Raw genomic sequence first — 24,547 nt, 5'->3', positions numbered from 1 at the left:
CGGTGCACAGTGCACCGAGTGTGGTCTAACTGAGGGATATGGAGACCGGAACTGTGCACAGTGCTCCGAGTGTGGTCAAACCGAGGGATATGGAGACTGGAACGGTGCACAGTGCTCCGAGTGTGGTCTAACCAAGGGACATGGAGACTGGAACGGTGCACAGTGCTCCGAGTGTGGTCTAACCGAGGGGTATGGAAATCAGGACTGTGCACAGTGCTCTGATTGATGTCTAACTGAGGGATATGGAGACTGGAGCTGTGCACAGTGCTCCCAGTGTGGGTCTAACCGAGGGATATGGAGACTGGAACTGTGCACAGTGCTCCGAATGTGGTCTAACCGAAGGATATGGAGACTGGAACGGTGCACAGTGCACCGAGTGTGGTCTAACTGAGGGATATGGAGACCGGAACTGTGCACAGTGCTCCGAGTGTGGGTCTAACCGAGGGATACGGAGACTGGAACTGTGCACAGTGCTCCGAGTGTGGGTCTAACGGAGGGATATGGAGACCGGAACTGTGCACAGTGCTCCAAGTGTGGTGTAACTGAGGGATATGGAGACCGGAACTGTGGACAGTGCTCCGAATGTGGTCTAACCGAGGGATATGGAGACCGGAACTGTGCACAGTGCTCCGAGTGTGGGTCTAACCGAGGGATATGGAGATTGGAACTGTGCACAGTGCTCCGAATGTGGTCTATCCGAGGGATATGGAGACTGGAACTGTGCACAGTGCTCCGAGTGTGGTCTCACCGAGCGATATGAGGAACGGAACTGTGCAGTGTTCCAAGTGTGGTCTAACCGAGGGATATGGGGAGCTGAACTGTGCACAGTGCTCCGAGTGTGGGTCTAACTGAAGGATATGGAGACTGGAACTGTGCACAGTGCTCCGAGTGTGGGTCTAACCGAGGGGTATGGAGACTGGAACTGTGTACAGTGCTCCGAGTGCGGGTCTAACTGAGGGATACGGAGATTGGAACTGTGCACAGTGCTCCGAGTGTGGTCTAACCGAGGGATACGGAGATTGGAACAGTGCACAGTGCTCCGAGTGTGGTCTAACTGAGGGGTATGGGTGCCATTCACCTTGTGATGCTATCTGAGTGTTTTTTTTTCCGATCTGTTCCCCCCGATCCCTCTGCCCCTCCATCCCACTGAGATTCCCAATATCCAGCGAAGGCCGTGCGGGAATGGAACTGACAGCGACTGCTGTTGGATTTAATTTGCCGTTCTGTTGATGCGTTGATATCTTGCTGTTTGTTTTTCACTGTGTTACGGGCACCCTGTCCGGTTCAGTGGTCCCTGTGTCAGCACGCACTCTGTGGGCTGAATGGCCTCCTCCTATGGCTGTGTTGTTTGCCAGTTCTGTGGAAGGCACAGAATCCAAACTCTCTGCTCAGTAATTGGAAATGTTTTATTGGTGTGGAATCGATTCTCAGTGGAGGGTACGGACAGACCTCGCGTGCGGCAGGAATTCTCGCTGTCAGTCGCCGGGGGAGTTTCTGATGGTTTCCATGGCAAACGGATCTCACCCCTTCGTGGGGGGACCGGCCCCCTGAGAATCCCCCGCACTGCCACCAATCGGGACCCCCGTCACCAGCTGCAGCCACACAGCAGGGAGCAGTCCTGTCTCAGAGAGGCGGGCTATGGCGGGGTGATGAGGGGTGCCACATTGGCAGCTCACTGGGGAAAGTGGGTGGGTGAGCAAGGGGACAGTGCCCCCCCCTCAGGATAGCATCAGTGCTGCTCAGGGTCCACTCACACCGACACTGTCTCTTCAATTATCCGTCCGTTCCTGGGGAAACACCCTCCCCCACCAGTCCGCCAGGCCCCTCCCTCTCTGGCGCTCCGCTCCACCTCAGTTGCTGTGTACCAGGTTGATGTACAGGACCAAGGAGCTGAGAGAAATGGCCCCTGTCACCATAGCTTTGATCAGCAGCGCAGTCCAACTGCCCAACAACAACACATGGACAAAGGACCTGTGGAGGAGAGGGGGAGGGGGGTGTGGAGAGAGAGGCAGAGATAAAATGGGGTCAGTCAGCAATAGAAACATCCGCTTACAGTGGCCCTGCTGAGTGGCTGCAACAGAGAGACTAGGGGACCACTCTGATCCTGTCCTTGTGTGGGGTAACCCCCTCCCCCCTCACAATAATCTCTCCCACATTGTCAACAAAACAAAGGAGATTGTCATCGACTTCAGGAAGTGTAAAGGAGAACATGCCCCTGTCCACATCAACGGGGATGAAGTAGAAAGGGTCGAGGGCTTCAAGTTTTTAGGTGTCCAGATCACCAACAACCTGTTCAGGTCCCCCCCTGCTGACACTCTCGTTAGAAAGCCCACCAATGTCTCTACTTTCTCAGAAGACGAAGGAAATTTGGCATGTCAGCTACGACTCTCACCTACTTTTACAGATGCACCATTGAAAGCGTTCTTTCTGGTTGTATCACAGCTTGGTGTGGCTCCTGCTCTGCCCAAGACTGCAAGGAACTACAAAAGGTCATGAATGTAGCCCAATCCACCACGCAAACCAGCCTCCCATCCATTGACTCTGTCTACACTTCCCGCTGCCTCGGCAAAGCAGCCAGCATAATTAAGGACCCCACGCACCCCGGACATTCTCTCTTCCACCTTCTTCCGTCAGGAAAAAGATACAAAAGTCTGAGGTCACGCACCAACCGACTCAAGAACAGCTTCTTCCCTGCTGCCGTCAGACTTTTGAATGGGTCTACCTCGTGTTAAATTCATCTTTCTCTGTACCCATACTCTGTATGATTATAACACTATGTTCTACACCCTCTCCTTTCCTTCTCCCCTCTGTACTCTATGAATGGTATGCTTTGTATGGCGCGCAAGAAACAATACTTTTCACTGTATCACAATACATGACAATAATAAATCAAATCACACAAACACCACCCCCGCCTCCCACATGCACACCTCTCTCTCTCTCTCCCCTCCCCCCCCCCCCCCCCACCCGCACGCGCGCACACACACACGCGCACACACACAGACACACACTCACGTGAAGGACACGCAGGCACAGGGATCGCACTGGCAGGATTAATGGTGCTAATCTGCACACAGACTTACTCCATGAGGAAGGCTTTGTAAACACTGAGAGCCAGGAGAACGGCGATGGGCAGACGATAGTGTCTTGGGAGGTCGTATCGCGAGAACATCCACACCAGTCCAGCCATGGTGATGTAATGAACCTGGGGAGTGAGGGGGGGAAAGGCAGCAAATTCACACAGGGAGCAGGTTCACTCTGAAAGATAAAGCAGCTGCTGCTTTTCAATCGATTCTGTCACGTGATGTGTGTGTCGCTGGCCCAGCATTTACCCCCCATCCCTAATTGCCCCTTGAGAAGGGGGTGGGTGAGCCGCCATCTTGAACCCGCTGCAGTCCCCGTGTGGTGTAGGTACACCCACAGTGCTGTTAGAGAGGGAGTTCCTGGATTGTTATTGGACATCCGTCAGGCCCCGTGTGGTGTAGGTACACCCACAGTGCTGTTAGAGAGGGAGTTCCTGGATTGTTATTGGGCATCCGTCAGTCCCCGTGTGGTGTAGGTACACCCACAGTGCTGTTAGAGAGGGAGTTCCTGGATTGTTATTGGACATCCGTCAGGCCCCGTGTGGTGTAGGTACACCCACAGTGCTGTTAGAGAGGGAGTTCCTGGATTGTTATTGGACATCCGTCAGGCCCCGTGTGGTGTAGGTACACCCACAGCGCTGTTAGAGAGGGAGTTCCAGGATTTTGACCCCAGCGACAGTGAAGGAATGGCCGATATATTTCCAAGTCGGGATGGTGAGTGACTCGGAGGGGAGCCTCCAGGTGGTGGTGTTCCCAGGCATCTGCTGCCCTTGTCCTTCTAGATGGTAAAGGTGGTGGGTTTGGAAGGTGCTGCCTAAGGAGCCTTGGTGAGTCGCTGCAGGGCATCTTGTAGACGGTACACACGGCTGTCACCGTGCGTCGGTGGTGGAGGGAGTAAATGTTTGTGATTAGCTTGGCGATCAAACTCGTTCTCGGGGCGGGGTGCACCAATTGTCAATTCACTCGTTAAGTTAAATCATGCGATTGTATTTAGAAGAATGAGAGGTGACCTTACTGAGACATGTCGGATCCTCAGGGGGCCAGTGTGACGTTAGTGTACCTTTAAGAGGTTTTTTAAAAATCATAGTCACAGCTTTGGGTGATGTCATTGCTGGAAGGAGAAAAACAATTGTGGGAGGTCAGGTGACTGAAATGTTTTGGCTTTCAGTTTTTCTTTGGCTGCAGGGTTATTGGCAGTCTTTGAAGCAAGCTGGAAAATAAGTCTCTCTGTTTTGCTTTGAAAGTTTTACCAGTTTGCTGAAAGCACAGCTTCTTGCCAGGCTGCAGTAAAGAATCTGGTTTTGGGGAGCTGATGGCTGCAGGCTGCTCTGAGTTTTCAAGATCATCTGAAATCAGCATTCAACCCAGGGAACTGGATTCCAGTATCTCGTGAGCTTTAGCCTGTGCAGTGATAAACCTGTTTAAAGGGTTTTGTCGATGGGTTTTGGTTTTAATTGGAACATCATTAGATATATTAAGAGTTCTACATTATAGTGGTTGTTTTGTTTCTCGTTTGTAATTGATAAAAGTTCTTGCTAATTTTCTTACTCTCCACGTTAACTATATTCTTAAATAATCTTTGTTTGATAAAAGCTCCCTAGTGGGTCACTTGAATCATATCTGGAGTGAAGCATCTCACGCTTATCCTAGTCGGCTTCATAAAACACTTTGGAGTTTCTAAGCTGACACTTGACAGGGTTGATGCTGAGAGGCTGTTTCCCTTGTGGGAGAGACTGGGACCAGACAGAATTATCTCAGAGTGAGGTGAGGGGGAATGAGCAGAAACAACAGAGGTGGTTTCGGAGTGAAAATGAGAGAGCAGAGTGTGAGTGATGTTCTTTACCAGACTGATGTTGGAGTCAAAGCTCATCTGAATATATTTCCAGTCAAACTCGATCCCTCTGGCACCAACCCAGAGGGGGATACATCTGGAAAAGGGAGGAAAAGGGGATGAAAAAACCGGAATAAACCTTCTCGATAACTCTCCGTGTCCCCGACAGCAGCCCCATCCTACTGCCCCCCACCATCCCCCCATCACCCCCACTGCCAGTCACTGTCTCGAACAGCAACCTCCATCCCAAACACTGCTCCCCCCAGTCCCCGTCCCAATGTACTAACAACCTCTGCCGGCCTCCCCCCACCCCCCCCCTCCCCCGACCCCCCACCCCCGATCCCCCACCCCCGTCCCCCCCACCGCCAGTCACTGTCTCGAACAACAACTCCTGTCCCAAACAGGGGGTGGTGTTTGGGACGGGGGCGGGTCAGCGGTGTTTGGGACGAGGGCGGGTCAGCGGTGTTTGGGACGAGGGTGGGTTGGTGGTGTCTGGGACGAGAGCGGGTCGGCAGTGTTTGGGACGGGGGCGGGTCGGCGGTGTTTGGGACGGGGGCGGGTCGGCAGTGTTTGGGACGGGGGTGGGTCGGCAGTGTTTGGGACGGGGGCGGGTCGGCGGTGTTTGGGACGGGGGCGGGTCAGCGGTGTTTGGGACGAGGGCGGGTCAGCGGTGTTTGGGACAGGGGCGGGTCAGCGGTGATTGGGACAAGGGCGGGTCAGCGGTGTTTGGGACGAGGGCGGGTCGGTGGTGTTTGGGACGGGGGCGAGTCAGCAGTGTTTGGGACGGGGGCGGGTCGGTGGTGTTTGGGATGGGGGCGGGTCGGCGGTGTTTGGGACGGGGGGGGGGTCGGCGGTTTTTGGGATGAGGGCGGGTCGGCAGTGTTTGGGACGGGTCGGGTCGGCGGTGTTTGGGACGGGGGCGGGTCAGCGGTGTTTGCGACGGGGGCGGGTTAGCGGTGTTTGGGACGAGGGCGGGTCAGCGGTGTTTGGGACGAGGGCGGGTCGGTGGTGTTTGGGACGGGGCGGGTCGGCGGTGTTTGGGACGGGGGCGGGTCAGCGGTGTTTGGGACAGGGGCGGGTCAGCGGTGTTTGGGATGGGGCGGGTCGGCGGTGTTTGGGACGGGGGCGGGTCAGCGGTGTTTGGGACGGGGGCGGGTCAGCGGTGTTTGGGATGGAGGCGGGTCCGCGGTGTTTGGGACGGGGGCGGGTCAGCGGTGCTGGGATGGGGGCGGGTCAGCGGTGCTGGGATGGGGGCGGGTCAGCGGTGTTTGGGATGGGGGCGGGTCAGCGGTGTTTGGGAAGGAGGCGGGTCAGCGGTGTTTGGGACGGGGGCGGGTCGGCGGTGTTTGGGAAGGAGGCGGGTCGGCGGTGTTTGGGACGGGGGCGGGTCGGCGGTGTTTGGGACGGGGACGGGTCGGCGGTGTTTGGGACGGGGACGGGTCGGCGGTGTTTGGGACGGGTCAGCGGTGTTTGGGACGGGGGCGGGTCCGCGGTGTTTGGGACGGGGGCGGGTCCGCGGTGTTTGGGATGGGGGGGTCAGCGGTGTTTGGGAAGGGGGCGGGTCAGCGGTGTTTGGGATGGGGGCGGGTCAGCGGTGTTTGGGATGGGGCGGGTCCGCGGTGTTTGGGATGGGGGCGGATCGGCGGTGTTTGGGACGAGGGCGGGTCGGCGGTGTTTGGGACGGGGGCGGGTCAGCGGTCTTTGGGACGGGGCGGGTCAGCGGTCTTTGGGATGGGGGCGGGTCAGCGGTGTTTGGGATGGGGGCGGGTCAGCGGTGTTTGGGATGGGGGCGGGTCAGCGGTGTTTGGGATGGAGGCGGGTCAGCGGTGTTTGGGATGGGGGCGGGTCCGCGGTGTTTGGGATGGGGACGGGTCCGCGTTGTTTGGGATGGGGGCGGGTCAGCGGTGTTTGGGATGGGGGCGGGTCCGCGGTGTTTGGGACGGGGGCTGCAGCCTGCTGTTTCAGTGCTTGCCCAATTATCCCAACATGCTCTGTAAATCGGCCACAGGTCCTCCACCTGTTGCTGTGTAACAGGCTCGAGGGGCTGAATGGCCTCCTCCTGTTCCTGTGTAACAGGCTCGAGGGGCTGAATGGCCTCCTCCTGTTCCTGTGTAACAGGCTCGAGGGGCTGAATGGCCTCCTCCTGTTGCTGTGTACAGGCTCGAGGGGCTGAATGGCCTCCTCCTGTTCCTGTGTAACAGGCTCAAGGGGCTGAATGGCCTCCTCCTGTTCCTGTGTAATAGGCTCGAGGGGCTGAATGGCCTCCTCCTGTTCCTGTGTAACAGGCTCGAGGGGCTGAATGGTGTGCTGTTTCCCGATGCTGATGTTGTGTGTTCCAGGTCTGAGTACAATGCTTTCTGGAGGTGTGTGCAGGCTGGTGCTACCTACCTGTTTGTGCAACTCTGCAAGGGAAAACCCTGAACCCCTCTCCACCCCAGAACAGAGTTTCTGTCATAGTCGGCTTATCCCGGACTCTTGTGAGAGGGCGGGAGGCCATCGCTGGAGGTGTTTGTCAGTCCTGGCGTGGAGGGGAATCATGGAGCAGTGTGAGGTGTTTGCAGGTCCCGGGGGGGGGGGGGGGGGAGAATCCGGGAGCAGTGGGAAGTGTTTGTGGGTCCCGGGGCGGAGGAGGGATTCGGGGAGCAGTAGGAGGTGTTTAAGGGTCCCAGGGCGGAGGGGGGATCGGGGGGCAGCGGGAGATGTTTGCGGATCTCGTGGAGGGTTGCGGGGGGGGGCGGCGGTTGGGAATCTGCTCTGTTAAGACATAGACTGCCATGTTTTCTCTCTCTCTTCCCAGATGTTATTCCTCGCCACGTTCTTCTCCCCCTGGGACACCTCTGTGGGTGTTTATGATTTCATTGGGGTAAGTCCGGAATCGAGGAATATAATAGAAATACTATTTCCAATCATTAACAAAAATAGAATTTCGTCACTCTCTAAATTACAACTAGGTTTTGTGTCTTCCGGAACATTCTGGGCCTTCTCTGTTGATTCTTCTGTCTGGAACATCTTTCTTCTAGATGATGCGTTCTCTAAGACACAGATGCAGCTGTGAGAGGCAGCGATTCTCTCTCTCTCAGAGCTGTGAGCTGTTATCTCTGGCAGGTGGCAGTTGCTTGCTTGTCCCACTCTTCCCCTTCTTTTATACCTCTGATGACACATCAATATTTCCCACAATAGGATTGCTCCTAAATTGTCAAAACCATCAGATTTAAATTTAATAGGTTCTTGGTATCTAAGTGTCTGATTCAAATTGATCGGCTGAATTCAGAAAATTCAAAGCCTGTTGCCTTGGTAACACTGCTGCTTGACCTTTCGATACCAATGTTTCAGTCTGGGCTCTCTGTGTACTTGCATTTTCTAACTCTCTCAGCACAGAAAAAGCACCACCTTGTAAAGGGACCGTGCAATGCTCCCCCCACCCCCTCCCCACCCCGAGCATTTAACAATTTTACACACACCAATCTACAGTTACTCTGCCCAACTTTGCAACACTACCAACTCAAGACTGGGCATCCATGAGGCGCTGTGGCATCAACAGCAGCAGAATTGTGCTCAACAACAATCTGTAACCTCATGGCACGGCATATCCCCCACTCAACCATTACCATAAAGCCAGGGGATCAACCCTGGGTCAATGGAGAGTGCAGGAGGACATGCCAGGAGCAGCACCAGGCACACCTAAAAATGAGGAGTCAACCTGGTGAAGCTACAACAGAGGACTACTTGCATCCAAATGGCAAAAACAGCAAGTGATAGACAGAGCTAAGCGATCCCACAACCAGCGGATCAGATCTAAGCTCTGCAATCCTTCCAGATCCAGTCGAGAATGGTGGTGGATAATTAAACAACTCACTGGAGGAGGAGGCTCCACAAATATCTCCGTCCTCAATGATGGAGGAGTCCAGCACATCAGGGCAAAAGATAAGGCTGAAGTATTCGCAGCAATCTTCAGCCAGAAGTGCCGAGTGGATGATCCATCTCGGCCTCCTCCAGTGGTCCCCAGCATCTCGGATGCCAGTCTTCAGCCAATTCGATTCACTCCACGTGATATCAAGAAACGGTTTGAGGTACTGGATACTGCAAAGGCAATGGGCCCTGATAACATTCCAGCAATAGTACTGAAGACTTGTGCTCCAGAACTTACCGCTCCCCTAGCCAAGCTCTTCCAGTGCAGTTACAACACTGGCATCTACCCAACAATGTGGAAAATTGCCCAGGTATGTCCACAAAAAGCAGGACAAATCCAACCCGGCCAATTACTGCCCAATCAGTCTACTCTCGATCATCAGGAAAGTGATGGAAGGGTCATCGACAGCGCTATCAAGCAGCACCTGCTCAGCAATAACCTGCTCAGTGACCCACAGTTTGGGTTTTGCCAGGGTCACTCAGCTCCTGACCTCATTACAGCCTTGGTTCAAACATGGACAAAAGAGCTGAATTCCAGAGGTGAGATGAGAGTGACAGCCCTCGACATCAAGGCCACATTCGACCGAGTGTGGCCTCAAGGAGCCCCAGCAAAACTAGAATCAATGGGTATCAGGGGGCAAACTCTCTGCTGGTTGGAGTCATACCTGGCACACAGGAAGATGGTTGTGGTTGTGGAGGGTCAGTCATCTCAGCTCCAGGACATCTCTGCAGGAGTCCCTCAGGGTGGTGTCCAAGGCCCAACAATCTTCAGCTGCTTCATCAATGACCTTCCCTCCATCATAAGGTCAGAGTGGGGATGTTCGCTGATGATTGCACAATGTTCAGCACCATTCACCACTCCTCAGATACTGAAGCAGTCCATGTTCAAACGCAACAAGATCTGGACAATATCCAGGCTCGGGCTGACAAGTGGCAAATAACATTCATGCCACACAAATGCCAGGCAATGACCATCTTCAGCAAGAGAGAATCTAAACATCACGCCTTGACATTCAATGGCATTACCATCACTGAATCCCCCACTATCAACATCCTGGGGGTTACCATTGACCAGAAACTCAACTGGACCCAGCCATATAAACACTGTGGCGACCAGAGCAGGTCAGAGGCTGGGAATCCTGCGGAGAGTAACTCACCTCCTGACTCCCCAAAGCCTGTCCACCATCTACAAGGCACAAGTCAGGAGTGTGATGGAATACTCCCCACTCACCTGGATGGGTGCAGCTCCAACAACACTCGAGAAGCTCGACCCCATCCAGGACAAAGCAGCCCCGCTCGATCGACATGCTAACCACAAACATTCACTCCCTCCACCACCCACACACAGTGACAGCCGTGTGTACCGTCTACAAGATACACTGCAGCAACTCACCAAGGCTCCTTAAGCAGCACCTTCCAAACCCACCACCTCTACCATCGAGAAGGACAAGGGCAGCAGATACCTGGGAACACCCCCACCTGGAGGCTCCCCTCCGAGTCACTCACCATCCCAACTTGGAAATATATCGTCCGTTCCTTCACTGTCGCTGGGGTCAAAATCCTGGAACTCCCTCACTCACAGAAACCAAATTCAGACACAAATCCTACACTGGGCTACGCAAGAGCACTGTGCACAGTTCCAGTCTCCATATCCCTCGGTTAGACCACACTGGGAGCACTGTGCACAGTTCCAGTCTCCCTATCCCTCGGTTAGACCCACACTCGGAGCACTGTGCACAGTTCCAGTCTCCATACCCCTCGGTTAGACCCACACTCGGAGCACTGTGCACAGTTCCAGTCTCCATATCCCTCGGTTAGACCCACACTCGGAGCACTGTGCACAGTTCCAGTCTCCATACCCCTCGGTTAGACCCACACTCGGGGCACTGCGCACAGTTCCAGTCTCCATATCCCTCGGTTAGACCCACACTCGGAGCATTGTGCACAGTTCCAGTCTCCATATCCCTCGGTTAGACCACACTCGGAGCATTGTGCACAGTTCCAGTCTCCATATCCCTCGGTTAGACCCACACTCGGAGCACTGTGCACAGTTCCAGTCTCCATATCCCTCGGTTAGACCCACACTCGGAGCACTGTGCACAGTTCCAGTCTCTGTATCCCTCGGTTAGACCACACTTGGAGCACTGTGCACAGTTCCAGTCTCCATATCCCTCGGTTCGACACACTCGGAGCACTGTGCACAGTTCCAGTCTCCATATCCCTCGGTTAGACACACTCGGAGCACTGTGCACAGTTCCAGTCTCCATATCCCTCGGTTCGACACACTCGGAGCACTGTGCACAGTTCCAGTCTCCATATCCCTCCGTTAGACACACTCGGAGCATTGTGCACAGTTCCGGTCTCCATATCCCTCGGTTAGACCACACTCGGAGCACTGTGCACAATTCCAGTCTCCATATCCCTCGGTTCGACACACTCGGAGCACTGTGCACAGTTCCAGTCTCCATGTCCCTCGGTTAGACCACACTCGGAGCACTGTGCACAATTCCAGTCTCCATATCCCTCGGTTCGACACACTCGGAGCACTGTGCACAGTTCCGGTCTCCATATCCCTCGGTTAGACCACACTCGGAGCACTGTGCACAATTCCAGTCTCCATATCCCTCGGTTCGACACACTCGGAGCACTGTGCACAGTTCCAGTCTCCATATCCCTCGGTTAGACACACTCGGAGCACTGTGCACAGTTCCGCTCTCCCTATCCCTCGGTTAGACCACACTCGGAGACCTGTGCACAGTTCCAGTCTCCAGATCCCTTGGTTAGACGCACACTCGGAGCACTGTGCACAGTTCCGGTCTCCATGTCCCTCAGTTAGACCCACACTCGGAGCACTGTGCACAGTTCCGGTCTCCATGTCCCTCGGTTAGACCCACACGTGGAGCACTGTGCACACTTCCGGTCTCCCTATCCCTCGGTTAGACCCACACTCGGAGCACTGTGCACAGTTCCGGTCTCCATATCCCTCGGTTAGACCACATTCAGAGCACTGTGCACAGTTCCAGTCTCCATATCCCTCGGTTAGACCACACTCGGAGCACTGTGCACAGTTCCAGTCTCCATATCCCTCGGTTAGACCCACACTCGGAGCACTGTGCACAGTTCCGGTCTCCAGATCCCTTGGTTAGACCCACACTCGCAGCACTGTGCACAGTTCCAGTCTCCATATCCCTCGGTTAGACCCACACTCGGAGCACTGTGCACAGTTCCGGTCTCCAGATCCCTCGGTTAGACCCACACTCGGAGCACTGTGCACAGTTCCGGTCTCCGTATCCCTCGGTTAGACCCACACTCGGGGCACTGTGCACAGTTCCAGTCTCCGTATCCCTCGGTTAGACCACACTCGGAGCACTGTGCACACTTCCGGTCTCCATATCCCTCGGTTAGACCACACTGGGAGCACTGTGCACAGTTCCAGTCTCCATATCCCTCGGTTAGACCACACTCGGAGCACTGTGCACAGTTCCGGTCTCAATATCCCTCGGTTAGACCACACTCGGAGCACTGTGCACAGTTCCGGTCTCTGTATCCCTCGGTTAGACCAAATGAACCAGAGATTGTTCCCCCCACCCTTCCCCCTCAGAACTAACACCCAACCACTCAGAGAGGAGTACCTCGCCCCATAATCTGTTCAAGTGAGTGTGTGAAGGGGTACGATCGGCTCTTCAGCAGCCTCTAGTGGTTAAATATAGAATAACTCCCTGAGACTCTGTGAAGTCAACAAGTAACACTTTATTTATCGAACTCACAGTGAACAGGTTAACTCAACTATTAACAACCTGAATGGAACATGATTCGAATGGAATGCCGTTTAAATACAATTCACACTCATTGACAACAAAAATAGAATTTTCAGTCACTCTCAAAATTACAACCAGGTTTGTCGTCTTCTGGAATTTTCTGGTCTTCTCTGATCTTTTCTTTCTGGATTTCTTTCTTTTCCGTCTTTGGTTCCATCGCTGTTGAGATCAAGCTTTGACTTGAGACATAAATGAGGCTGTTACCCTGGCAGGCGGCCGTTGCTGTCTCTGCCTATTGTACCACTGCCTGTTCTTTTATATCCCTGATGACAGATCCACATCCCCACAACAGGATTGGTTCTCAGGTTACCCAAATATCAAATTTAAATCTGATAGGCTGCTGTTATTCAAGTGCCTCATTTAAATTGATTGGTTAAATTCAAAAGCCTGTTCTGAGTCAAATGTTGAAGCCTGTTACCTCGGCAATCCTGCTGCCTGGCCCGTTGAGATAATGTTTCAGTCTGGCTCCCCATGCACTCTATCTTTTTCTTCAAACTCTAAGTACAGAAAAAGCACCACTTTTTAAAGGGACCACGCACTGCTTCCATTCTTGCATTTTACTCAACTTTGCAACAACTCCCCCTTAAGAAAAAATGAACCATCATCATAAAAAGATGGTCTCTTTTAAACTCACAATAAAGCATCCACAATAACACTTTCACAACCTGCAACATGTACAATCTGTAAATTAAATGCTTGTGACATAAAGGCATGCCAACCAGTCCAGGCAACATCCTTGTGGATCTCCTCTGCACCCTTTCAATCATTTCCACATCCCTCCTGTAATGAGGCGACCAGAACTGAGCACAGTACTCCAGGTGGGGTTTGAAGAGGGTCTTATAAAGCTGCATCATTATCTCCCGACTCCTCAACTCAATCTCTCAATTGATGAAGGCCAGCACACCATACGCCTTCTTAGCCACCTCCTCTACCTGTGAGGCCGATTTAAGAGTCCTATGGACCTGGACCCCAAGGTCCTTCTGATCCTCTACACTGCGAAGAGTCTTACCCTTGATATTATACTCCTTCATCCCATTTGACCTGCCATGGTGGACCACTACACATTTGTCCGAGTTGAGGTCCATCTGCCACTTCTCCGCCCGGTCTTGCATCCTATCTATGTCACGTTGCAGCTTCTGACATCCCTCCAAACTATCCACAACACCACCAACCTTCGTGTCGTCGGCAAACTTACCAACCCATCCCTCCACTTCCTCATCCAGGTCATTTATGAAAATGACGGGCGGCAGGGGTCCCAGAGCGGATCCCTGGGGCACTCCGCTGGTGGCCGACCTCCATTTTGGGGGGGGGGCCCGTCTACAGCCACTCTCTGCCTTCTGCAGGCAGGCCAGTTCTGAATCCACAAGGCAGCAGCCCCTTGGATCCCATGCCCTCTCAATTTCTCGAGAAGTCTTGCATGGGGGACCTTGTCGAACGCCTTGCTGATGTCCATGTAGACCGCATCTACCGCTTTTCCTTCGTCGATGTGTTTAGTCGCATTTTTGGGGAACTCCACCGGGCTCGTGGGGCGCGATTTGCCTTTGACAAAGCCATGCTGACTACTTTTCAGCATACTAAACTTCTCGAGATGTTCATGAATCCTGTCCCTCGGGATCTTCTCCATCAACTTAGCAACTGCTGAGGTGGGACTCGCTGGTCGGTAGTTTCCTGGGCTGTCCCTGTTCCCTTTCTTGAATATAGGAACTGCATCTGCAGTCCTCCGATCCTCCGGAGCCTCTCCCGTCTCCATCGACAATGCAAAGATCATCGCCAGAGGCTCTGCAATCTCTTCTCTCGCCTCCCATAGTAACCTGGGGTACATCCCCAGGGCAGCACGGTGGTTAGCACTGCTGCTTCACAGCTCCAGGGACCTGGGTTCGATTCCCGGCTTGGGTCACTGTCGGTGTGGAGTTTGCGCATTCTCCTCGTGTCTGTGTGGGTTTCCTCCGGGTGCTCCGGTTTCCTCCCACAGTCCAAAGATGTGCGGGTTAGGTTGATTGGCCATGCTAAAAAACAAATTGCCCTTAGTGTCCAGAGATGTGTAGGTTAGAGGGATTAGTGGGTAAATCTGTAGGGATATTGGGGTAGGACCTGGGTGGGATTGTGGTCGTTGCAGACACGATGGGCCGAATGGCCTCTGTCTGTACTGGAGGGTTTCTATGATTCTAAGACTCCAATGAAATAGTCTGGTGTTCTTGTCCTTAAATCTTTCCAGAAATGTCAAAGGATCGCTGTACACAATCGTCTCTGATGCACTGTTTGCAATGTAAACATTAAAATGTTGTAAGGCCATTATTAAACTCAATAACTCCTTTTCAATTGTGGAATTAAGTGTCTGATTCTAAACTATCCATGACCTCCTTAAATAATTTGGCAGTAAATTTGGACCCTTGGTCTGATTGAATCTCCCTGGGTAATCCATAATGGGTAAAGAAAGCAAGCAACTCTCCACAGCCTATTTTGCCTTGACATTCCGTCATGGAATTGCCTCTGGAAACCTGGGAGACACATCCATTACGGTTCACAAATACTGGTTCCCACTTTTGGTTTTAGCGAGGGGACCTACACAATCAATGACAACCGAATAAAAGGTTCTTCAAATGTGGGAATTGGTATCAAGGTACAGGTTTTATCACAGCCTGTGGCTTTCTGACCATCTGATACGTGACAGGTACGGCAAAATTCAACATCTTTATGTAATCCAGGCCAATAAAAATGCTGCATCTTCCTCACTCCTAGATGAGCTCCTACAGGTAATCCGTGTGCTCCCTGTAATACTTCCTGTCTGTGTTCTATCAGCAACACAATCTGGGTGAACCTCCGCCCACTTCTCATCTGCACGAACCCGCCAAGGTCTCCATGTCCGCATTAATATTTTATCCCTAAGGGAATAGCATTCTGGAATACACTCTGATTCCTTTTCCGTACAGGCTTTGTGATATAAATCCTTTATCGCCTCATCTTTCTGTTGTAACTCCATTAATCTGTCAGGACTAAACACCTCTGCCTGATCCTCTGCCTGATCAGGTTTTTCCTTTAACATCTCATCAAACAGAGTGTCAGCTAACTGGACCTCAACTCCTTCACCTTTCTCTTTTATTCTCCCTTCCTGTTTTAACTCATGGCTCTGGGATCTTGTCACCACCCAGTCTGGAGAAATTCCAGGGGATTTTTCTTTTCACTCCTCAGTTCCCTGGTTTTCTTCTGGCTTTTCCACTACAATGGGCATCACTCCCACCTGTGATCCAGCGAGCTCGTTTCCCAGGATAAACTGCATTCCTGGAATAGCAAAGTTTTCCATCACTCCCACTATCACTTCCCCAGACTGGATTGGACTTTCCAGCCTGATCTCACACAGGGGAACACTACTCCTCTCTCCATTTATTCACAGATTACCACTCTCTCTCAGGCAAGATTTCAGAAAGAGTGTAAATATTTCCATCTCTTACTATTAGAGACAGACTAGCTCTCGTATCTCTCAATATTTTAACTTCTTTACCTACTCCCCCTGCTCTCCCTGAGTAAACCTTACCCACACAGGTGAAGTGAAAAGATCGGGTGCTATCTTACTATCCAGCCCATGCTGCGCACTCTCCTTCAGTTCCTCAACTTCTCTGGAGATTTTCTTCACTGTTTTAACTAATCCCACTGGTTGAACATCTTTTACCGCATCCTTTCTCCCAGTGCCTTTCTGAAGCCCCCAGCACTGTGACTTTGTGAGTCCCACCTGATCACAGTAACAACACTCGATCTTTCACCTCTTTTCCACCCTCTTGGGTTTATTTTTGCGCGGCGGGTAAACTGTCCCCAGTCTGATCTACTTCCGGTTTTTCATTGAAGGATCTCCATAAATCCCAATCTCTCTTTGAGTGACAGGTACGGCGACCAATCCGCTGCCAGGACACCTCTTCATCACTCTGACAGGAGCACCGGCCAATCAGCTTCCCCATTCCCCGCGGTCCCGCCCCCTCACTCAGAGTGACAGGTGCTACAGCCATTCAGCTTCCCTAGTCCCCGGAGCCCCGCCCGCTCACTCAGAGTGACAGGGGCTGCGGCCGACCATTCACCGGGGTCCCGCCTCCTCACCCAGAGTGACAGGGAGCCCGGCCAATGAGCTTCCCCATTCCCCGGGGTCCCGCCCCCTCACCCAGAGTGACAGCTGCTGCAGCCAATCTGCTTCCCCACCCCACGGAGCCCCGCCCCCTCACTCTGTCAGAAGCTCCGGCCAATCAGCTGACCCGTTCCCCGGAGCCCCGCCTGCTCACTCAGAGTGACTGGAGTTCTGGCCAATCAGCTTCGCATTCCCCGGAGGCCCGTCCCCTCCACCAGTGTGACCAGGGGCTCCGGCCAATCAGCTTCCCGATTCCCGGAGCCCCGCCCCATCTCCCAGAGTGACAGCAGCTCTGGCCAATCAGCTCCCCCATTTCCCGGAGACACGCCCCCTCACCCAGAGTGACAGGTGCTGCAGCCAATCGGCCTCCCCATTCCCCGGGGTCCCGCCCCTTCACCCAGAGTGACAGGGGTTCCGGCCAATCAGCTTCCCCATTCCCCGGAGTCGTGCCCCCCACTCAGAGTGACAGGGGTTCTGGCCAATCAGCTTCCCCATTCCCCGGTGCCCCGCCCACTCCGACAGGAGCTGCAGCCAATCGGCTTCCCATTCTCCGGGGTCCCACCCCCTCAGTGACAGTTGCTGCAGCCAATCAGCTTCCCCATTCCCCGGAACCCCACCCCCCTCAGTCAGAGTGACTGGAATTCGGGCCAATCAGCTTCCCCATCCCCCGGGGTCCCGCCCCCTCATTCAGAGTGACAAGGGACCCGGCCAATCAGCTTCCCCATGTCCCGGAGTCCCGCCCCCTCGCTCAGAATGACTGGAGCTCCGGCCAATCAGCTTCCCAATTCCCCAGAGTGCCGCCCCCTCACAGTGACAGGAGCTCTGGCCAATCAGCTTCCCCATTCCTCGCAGCCCCGCCCCCTCAGTCAGTGTGACAGGTGCTGCAGCCAATCAACTTCCCGATTCCCTGGAGTCCCACCGCCTCGCTCAGAGTGACAGGTGCTGCAGCCAATCAGCTTACCGATCACCCGTAGTCCCGCCCCCTCGCCCAGAGTGACAGGTGCCGCAGCCAAGCAGCTTCCGCATGCCCGTGGGTCCTGCCCCCCCTCTCACTCAGAGTGGCAGGAACGCTGGCCAATCAGCGTCTCCATGCCCCTGGGTCCCGCCACCTCACGCAGATCGACAGGGGCTCCGGCCAATCAGCTTCCCCATTCCCCGTAGTCCCGCCCCCTCACCCAGAGTGACAGGAGCTGCAGCCACTCAGCTTCCCCAGTCCCCGGAGCCCTGCCCCCTCACCCAGAGTGACAGGCGCTGGAGCCAATCAGCTTGCCCATTCCCCGCAGCCCCGCCCCTCACTCAGAGCGACAGGAGCTGCAGCCAATCAGCATCCCCATTCCCTAGAGTCCCGCCCCCTCACCCAGAGTGACAGGCGCTGCAGCCAATCAGCTGCCCCATTCCCCGGCGCCCCGCCCCCTCTTGGATTGAATGATGAAATGTTGAATCTTTGAGAAAAACTGTTTCTGTTCCAGTGATTCTCAGATTGTTTTATTTGAAGAATCATTTTACAAATGTAATCATGGAGCCGCAATGTAAATTATAATTCTATACAATACCCACAATATCAACAGCTTCCATCAGTTTACAGCTGGCAGGAGGCAGGGAGACGGTGTGAAATTATGGGATGGATCTGTTCGTGACCTTTAACCCCGCAGATTTTCAGCGAGGCTGAGGTTTTCCCGACTTTCCATCCCGGACTGAAGATGGGAAAGATTCTCTCAGTGAAAGTCTGGGTGAAAGTGTGGAGATGGGACATGTTGTCCGCATTGTAAAATGACACCTGTCCACCCTCATAGTCCAGGGAAACCCCGATCTTCCGGGGATTCACACTCAGGGTGAGGGGGGTCCGTGAGGGTGAAGTGGCGGCAAAATAACCTCTTCCGGGAATGAGCCCCACAATCCAGAATCCGGTCTCAGGGCTCGGGGAGATTCCCCCTTTCCTGTTCACAGACTCTCGGGCCACTCCCAGACACCACCCTGTCTCCCCCACCTCCACCTCCCAGTAATGTCTCCCTGATGTGAATCCCTCTGATCCCAGGACAAAGGGCCAGGGATCAAACCTCTCCGGGGTGTCAGGGAGCGGCTGCTGTTCATCTCCGAGTCTCACACTGCTCCGGTCCTCAGACAGGATGAGCCGGGGGTTCGCTGTGTTCGGGTCCAGAGTCAGAGAGGCTGGAGCTGGGGGAAAGTTAAAATAACACAGTCAGTGATTTAGAGAGAGGGGGTGGGGAGGGGAGAGAGGGTGAGGAGTGAGGGAGAGAGGAGAGAGGTTTGTGAGGGTGAGGGGAGAATGAGGGGGAGGGGAGAGTGGGAGCAGGAATGTGATGGGTTCATGGAGAGAGGGGGAGGGGAGGAAAGTGGGAAGACAGCGGAAAGACGGGTGAGACAGTGAGTGAGAGAGATAGGGAAGATGGGGTGGTTGTGGGGAATGGGAGAGAGAGATTGTGGGACAGATTGAGGGAAGAAGAAAAGAGGAATTAAAGAGAGAGACAAAGGGAGAGTGGGAGGAGAGAGAGGGGGGGAAAGGGGAGAGAGAATGTAGGTGGAAAGAAGTTTGGGGGGAGAAGGGGGGGTATGTGAGTAGAGGAGAGCATAAGGGACAGGGAGTGAAGGAGAGAGAGAGAGGTAGCGGGGTTGGGGAGGGGGAATTTGTGAGAGGGAAGCCAGACAGTGAGAAGAGGACTGGAAGGGAAAGTCAAGGTTGAGGAGAGAGGGAGAGGGAACAGAGGTGGAGGAGAGAAAGCTGGAGAGAGCGGGTGGGAGGTGATATCTCTGTGAAGCATCGTGTAGATGTCACCGTACAGATTGTACACAATCCGAGTCTGTCAGATATCACACTAAAAATCAATTCCCAGAACAAAAGAACTCGGAACAGGAGTGGGCCATTCGGCCCCTCGAGCCTGCTCTGCCATTCAATAAGATCAGGACTGATCTGATTCAATATATTCAGTGATACATCCTCCCCTGCTCACTGGGGGGAGAGAAATCCAACACAAATCATCCCTCTGATAGGAAACAAAATCTCCTCCTCTCTGTATTCAATGGGAGATTGCTCATTTTCAAACTGTCCGTTGTACGAGACTCCTTGACAAGAGAAACATCCACTCAGCGTCAATCCTGTCGAGTCCCCTCAGTGTCTTCAATGTTTCAATAAGATCTCCTCTCATTCTCCTAAACTCCAATGGGTAGAGACCCAACCTGCTCAGGCTTTCATCACGAGACAATCACTTCATGCCAGGAATCAGTCTCGAATTCAATGGTCATTTCTTATTTATATGAATGATTGGATGAGGGAAGTGAATGTACGATTGCCAAGTTAGTGGGTGACACAAAAATATCAGTGAAGGCAAGTGGTGAGGATGACACAAAGAGTCTACAGAGGGATAGGAAACATTTCACTGCGTGGGTGAAAACTTGGCAGAAGAAACATCTTGTTGGAAAATGTGAAGTGAAGAATAAAGGAGCTGAATATTATTTAAATAGAGAAAGACTGCAGAAAGCTGCAGCTCCGAGGGATTGGGGGGTCCTTGTGCATAAATCACAAACAGCCAGCACACAAATTCACCAAGTGTCAGGGAAGAGAAATGGAATGATGACCTTTATTGAAATGGAATGGAGTATAAAAATAGGGAGGTCCTGCTCGAACTGTACAAGTCACTAGTTAGACCACACCTGAATACTGTCTTCATCCCCTTACCGCAGAAAAGATATACTGGCATTAGAGGCAGTCCAGAGAAAGGTCATTAGATTGATTCCAGGAATGGAGGGATTTTCTTATGAGGCGAGGCTAATAGGTTGGGCCTGAACTCATTGGAGTTTAGAAGAATGAGAGGTGACCTTATTGATACATATCGGATTCTCAGGGGGCTTGACAGTGGAGATATTGAGAGGTTCTTTCCCCTTGTGGGAGAATCTGGGACCAGAGGGAATAATCTCAGAGTAAGGGGGGTTGCCCATTTAAGACAGAGATGAGGAGGAATTTCCTCTCTCAGAGGTACTGAATCCGCAGAGAGCAGTAGAGGCTGGGTCATATTTTCAGCGCTGAGGTAGACAGATTTTTAATCAGTAAGGGAATCAGGGTTATGGGGATAAGGCGGGAAAGTGGAGTTGGAGGATTATCACATCAGATCAGTCCTGACCTCATTGAATGGCAGAACAGACTCAATGGGCCGAATGGCCTACATCTGTTCTTGTGCCTTATGATCTGAAGTAAGGAGATCAAAATAGTACACATTACTCCAGATGCAAGTAAGGCCCTGTACCCCTGCAGGAACAATTTGTATACTTGATTCTCCCGACAATAAATACCAACATCCCATTTATATTCCTAATTACTTGCTGTACATACAGACTAACGTTTTGTGATTTGTATACCAGGACATCCAGATCCCTCTCTACCCTGGAGGTCTGCAGTTTCTCTTGGTACAATACCAGACCAGACCCCAAATCTGTTACAATATTGGATGAGACCCCATTCAATAAGATCACAGCTGATCTTTTTGTGGATTCAGCTCCACTTACCCGCCCGCTCACCATAACCCTTAATTCCTTTGCTGTTCAAAAATCTATCTATCCTTGCCTTAAAAACATTCAATGAGGAAGCCTCAACTGCTTCACTGGGCAGGGAATTCCACAGATTCATAACCCTTTGTGTGAAGAAGTTTCTCCTCAACTCAGTCCTAAATCTGCTCCCCCTTATTTTGAGGCCATGCCCCCTAGTTCTAGTTTCACCCGCCAGTGGAAACAACTTCCCTGCTTCTATCTTATCCATTCCCTTCATAATCTTATATGTTTCTATAAGATCTCCCCTCATTCTTCTGAATTCCAATGAGTATAGTCCCAGTCTACTCAGTCTCTCCTCATAAGCCAATCCTCTCAACTCCGGAATCAACCGAGTGAATCTCCTCTGCACCCCCTCCAGTGCCAGTATATCCTTTCTCAAGCTGGAGCTGGAGTTGGATGAACTTAGGATCATTAGGGAGGCAGAGGTGGCCATAGACAGAAGCTTCATGGATATAGTTATTCCAGGAAAGGAAAATAGATGGGTGACAGTGAGAGGGGCAGGGAGGAAGCAGTCAGTGCAGGAATCCCCTGTGGTCGTTCCCCTTAGCAACAAGTATTCCGCTTTGGATGCAGTTGAGGGGGATGACATACCAATGGTGAGCCGCAGTGAGCGGATCTCCAGCACTGAGTCCATCCCTGTGGCTCGGGAGGGTAAGGGGGAGAGCGGGAGGGCAATAGTTATTGGGGACTCATTAGTTCGAGGGCTAGATAGGAGGTTCTGTGGCAGCAAAAGAGACTCACGGATGGTATGTTGCCTACCGGATGCCAGGGTCCGTGACGTCTCGGACCGTGTTTTCCGGATTCTTAAGGGGGACGGGGAACAGTCACAAGTCGTGGTACACATCGGTACCAACGACATAGGTAAGAGAAGGGACGGGGATTTAAAACAGGAATTTCTGGAGCTGGGCTGGAAGCTGAGAGCCAAGACAAAACATGTGGTCATCTCTGGTACGTTGCCGGTGCCACGTGGTAGCGAGTTGAGGAACAGGGAGAGAGTGCAGTTAAACATGTGGTTGCAGGGATGGTGTAGGAGGGAGGGTTTCAGTTACGTGGATAATTGGAACACATTCTGGGAAAGGGGGGACCTGTACAAACAGGACGGGGTGCACCTGAACCAGAGGGGCACCAATATCCTGAGGGGGAAATTTGCTACGGCTCTTCAGGGGGATTTAAACTAATTTGTCAGGGGGGTGGGAAAAGGAGTTGTAGTCCAGAAGTCAGTGTTGAGGGTAGTGAGGTAATGGGGAAGGTATCAAGGTCAAGGGTGGGTACCAGTGGCATTTTGGTCGATCCAATTCAGGTGGGAGCTACAAAATAAATGGCAGAACCATCCGGAGCACAGACACGCAGAGAGATCTGGGAGTACAGGTCCACAGATCCTTAAAAGTGGCAGCACAGGTGGAAACGGTGGTGGAGAAAGCAAACGACATTCTTGTCTTCACCGGACGGGGCATCGAGTGTAAAAGTTGGGAAATTATGTTCGTTATATAAAACATTGGTTCGGCCACATTTGGAATACTGCGTCCAACTCTGGTCCCCACACTACCAGAAGGACGTGGAGGCTTTGGAGAGAGTGCAGAGAAGGTTTACCAGGATGTTGCCTGGTATGGAGGGTATTAGCTATGAGGAGAGGTTGAATAAACTGGGATTGTTCTCCCTGGAAAGACGGAGGCTGAGGGGGAACCTGATAGAAGTTTATAAAATGATGAGGGGTGTGGATAGGGTGAACAGTTGGAAGCTTTTTCCCCAGGGCAATTACAAGGTGTGGTGAACCATCGTTGGTTCCCACTAGATAGTACTGAGCCAGGGTCTGGCCAGTATGTATATATGTTGCTGTTGGGGTTAGGGATGGGTTGTTCTACTTGTTGCTGTTGGGGTTAGGGTTGGGCTGTTACACCTTGTATTATAGTTATTGTGGTACATCCCAGTCGGGCTCCGCCTCCTGGGAGAGGTATAAAGGTCTCTGCTCTGTCTGGGACCCCTCAGTCTGGGATCGTGTATATAATTAGTAGCTTCGTTGTTACAGCAAATAAAAGCCTTTATTTCCTGAGCATCAAGCCTCGTGTGTGATAACGCGCATCAATTTTATTTGCTGTAAATAAACTCTCGTCGGAAAAAAACGATATAGAGAGTATGGAGCAGATACTGAAGCCTGAACGCCTTACACTGGATCCACGTGCGGCGGGCGCCTCTAACACCTTCGACCACTGGTTGAAATGTTTTGAGGACTACCTGGCAGCCTCCGCAGCGGTCATCACAGATGATGACAGACTCTGGGTCCTCCATGCGAGGGTAAGCGACACCGTCTACCTCGCGATCCGTGCAGCCACCGACTACACAAAGGCCCTCGAGCTTCGTAAGAAGCGTTCAGATGGCTCGACTGAGGGTTACAAGTTAGCAAGGAACGAGCTGAAAAAGGGGCTGAGGAGAGCTAGGAGGGGACATGAGAAGTCCTTGGCGGGTCGGATCAAGGAAAACCCCAAGGCTTTTTACTCTTATGTGAGGAATAAAAGAATGACCAGGGTGAGGTTAGGGCCAGTCAAGGACAGTGGTGGGAACTTGTGTATGGAATCAGTAGAGATAGGCGAGGTGATGAATGAATACTTTTCTTCAGTGTTCACCAAGGAGAGGGGCCATGTTTTTCAGGAAGAGAAGGTGTTATAGGCTAATAGGCTGGAGGAAATAGATGTTCGGAGGGAGGATGTATTGGCAGTTTTGAATAAACTGAAGGTCGATAAGTCCCCTGGGCCTGATGAAATGTATCCTAGGATTCTTTGGGAGGCGAGGGATGAGATTGCAGAGCCTTTGGCTTTGATCTTTGGGTCCTCGCTGTCCACGGGGATGGTGCCAGAGGACTGGAGAGTGGCAAATGTTGTTCCTCTGTTTAAGAAAGGGAATAGAAATGACCCTGGTAATTATAGACCGGTTAGTCTGACTTCGGTGGTTGGTAAATTGATGGAAAAGGTCCTTAGGGATGGGATTTACGACCATTTAGAAAGATGCGGATTAATCCGGGATAGTCAGCACGGATTCGTGAAGGGCAAGTTGTGCCTCACAAATTTGATAGAATTTTTTGAGGAGGTAACTAAGTGTGTTGATGAAGGTAGGGCAGTTGATGTCATATACATGGATTTCAGTAAGGCGTTTGATAAGGTCCCCCATGGTTGGCTTATGATGAAAGTAAGGAGGTGTGGGATAGAGGGAAAGTTGGCCGATTGGATAGGTAACTGGCTAT

At 52.5% G+C, this 24,547-nt stretch overlaps 2 protein-coding genes across 2 annotated transcripts in view; both read right to left on the bottom strand.

Annotated features, from left to right (window-relative positions):
* Window positions 1–1,388: 1,388 nt before the first annotated feature.
* Window positions 1,389–5,015, bottom strand: LOC144486420 (BOS complex subunit TMEM147-like). The gene is made up of 3 exons (XM_078204456.1): window positions 4,927–5,015; window positions 3,084–3,205; window positions 1,389–1,971 (listed from the first exon to the last, which is right to left on the bottom strand). Exons 1-3 carry the CDS (start codon window positions 4,951–4,953, stop codon window positions 1,851–1,853), a joined length of 270 nt encoding a protein of 89 aa, XP_078060582.1. The 5' UTR covers window positions 4,954–5,015; the 3' UTR covers window positions 1,389–1,850.
* A 13,266-nt stretch (window positions 5,016–18,281) lies between these two features.
* LOC144486419 (E3 ubiquitin-protein ligase TRIM39-like) overlaps window positions 18,282–24,547 on the bottom strand; it is a 121,905-nt gene continuing 115,639 nt past the window's right edge. The window contains exon 5 of the mRNA XM_078204455.1: window positions 18,282–18,927. Within this exon, the coding sequence (XP_078060581.1) occupies window positions 18,332–18,927 (596 nt within the window). The 3' untranslated portion in view covers window positions 18,282–18,331. The remainder of the gene's footprint in view (window positions 18,928–24,547) is intronic.

This window comes from Mustelus asterias, unplaced genomic scaffold, assembly GCF_964213995.1.
Source record: "Mustelus asterias unplaced genomic scaffold, sMusAst1.hap1.1 HAP1_SCAFFOLD_334, whole genome shotgun sequence".
NCBI classification, from domain to species: Eukaryota; Metazoa; Chordata; class Chondrichthyes; order Carcharhiniformes; family Triakidae; genus Mustelus; species Mustelus asterias.
The sequence above is the reverse complement of the archived record's forward strand: the minus strand, read 5'-3'. Positions and strand labels throughout refer to the sequence as shown.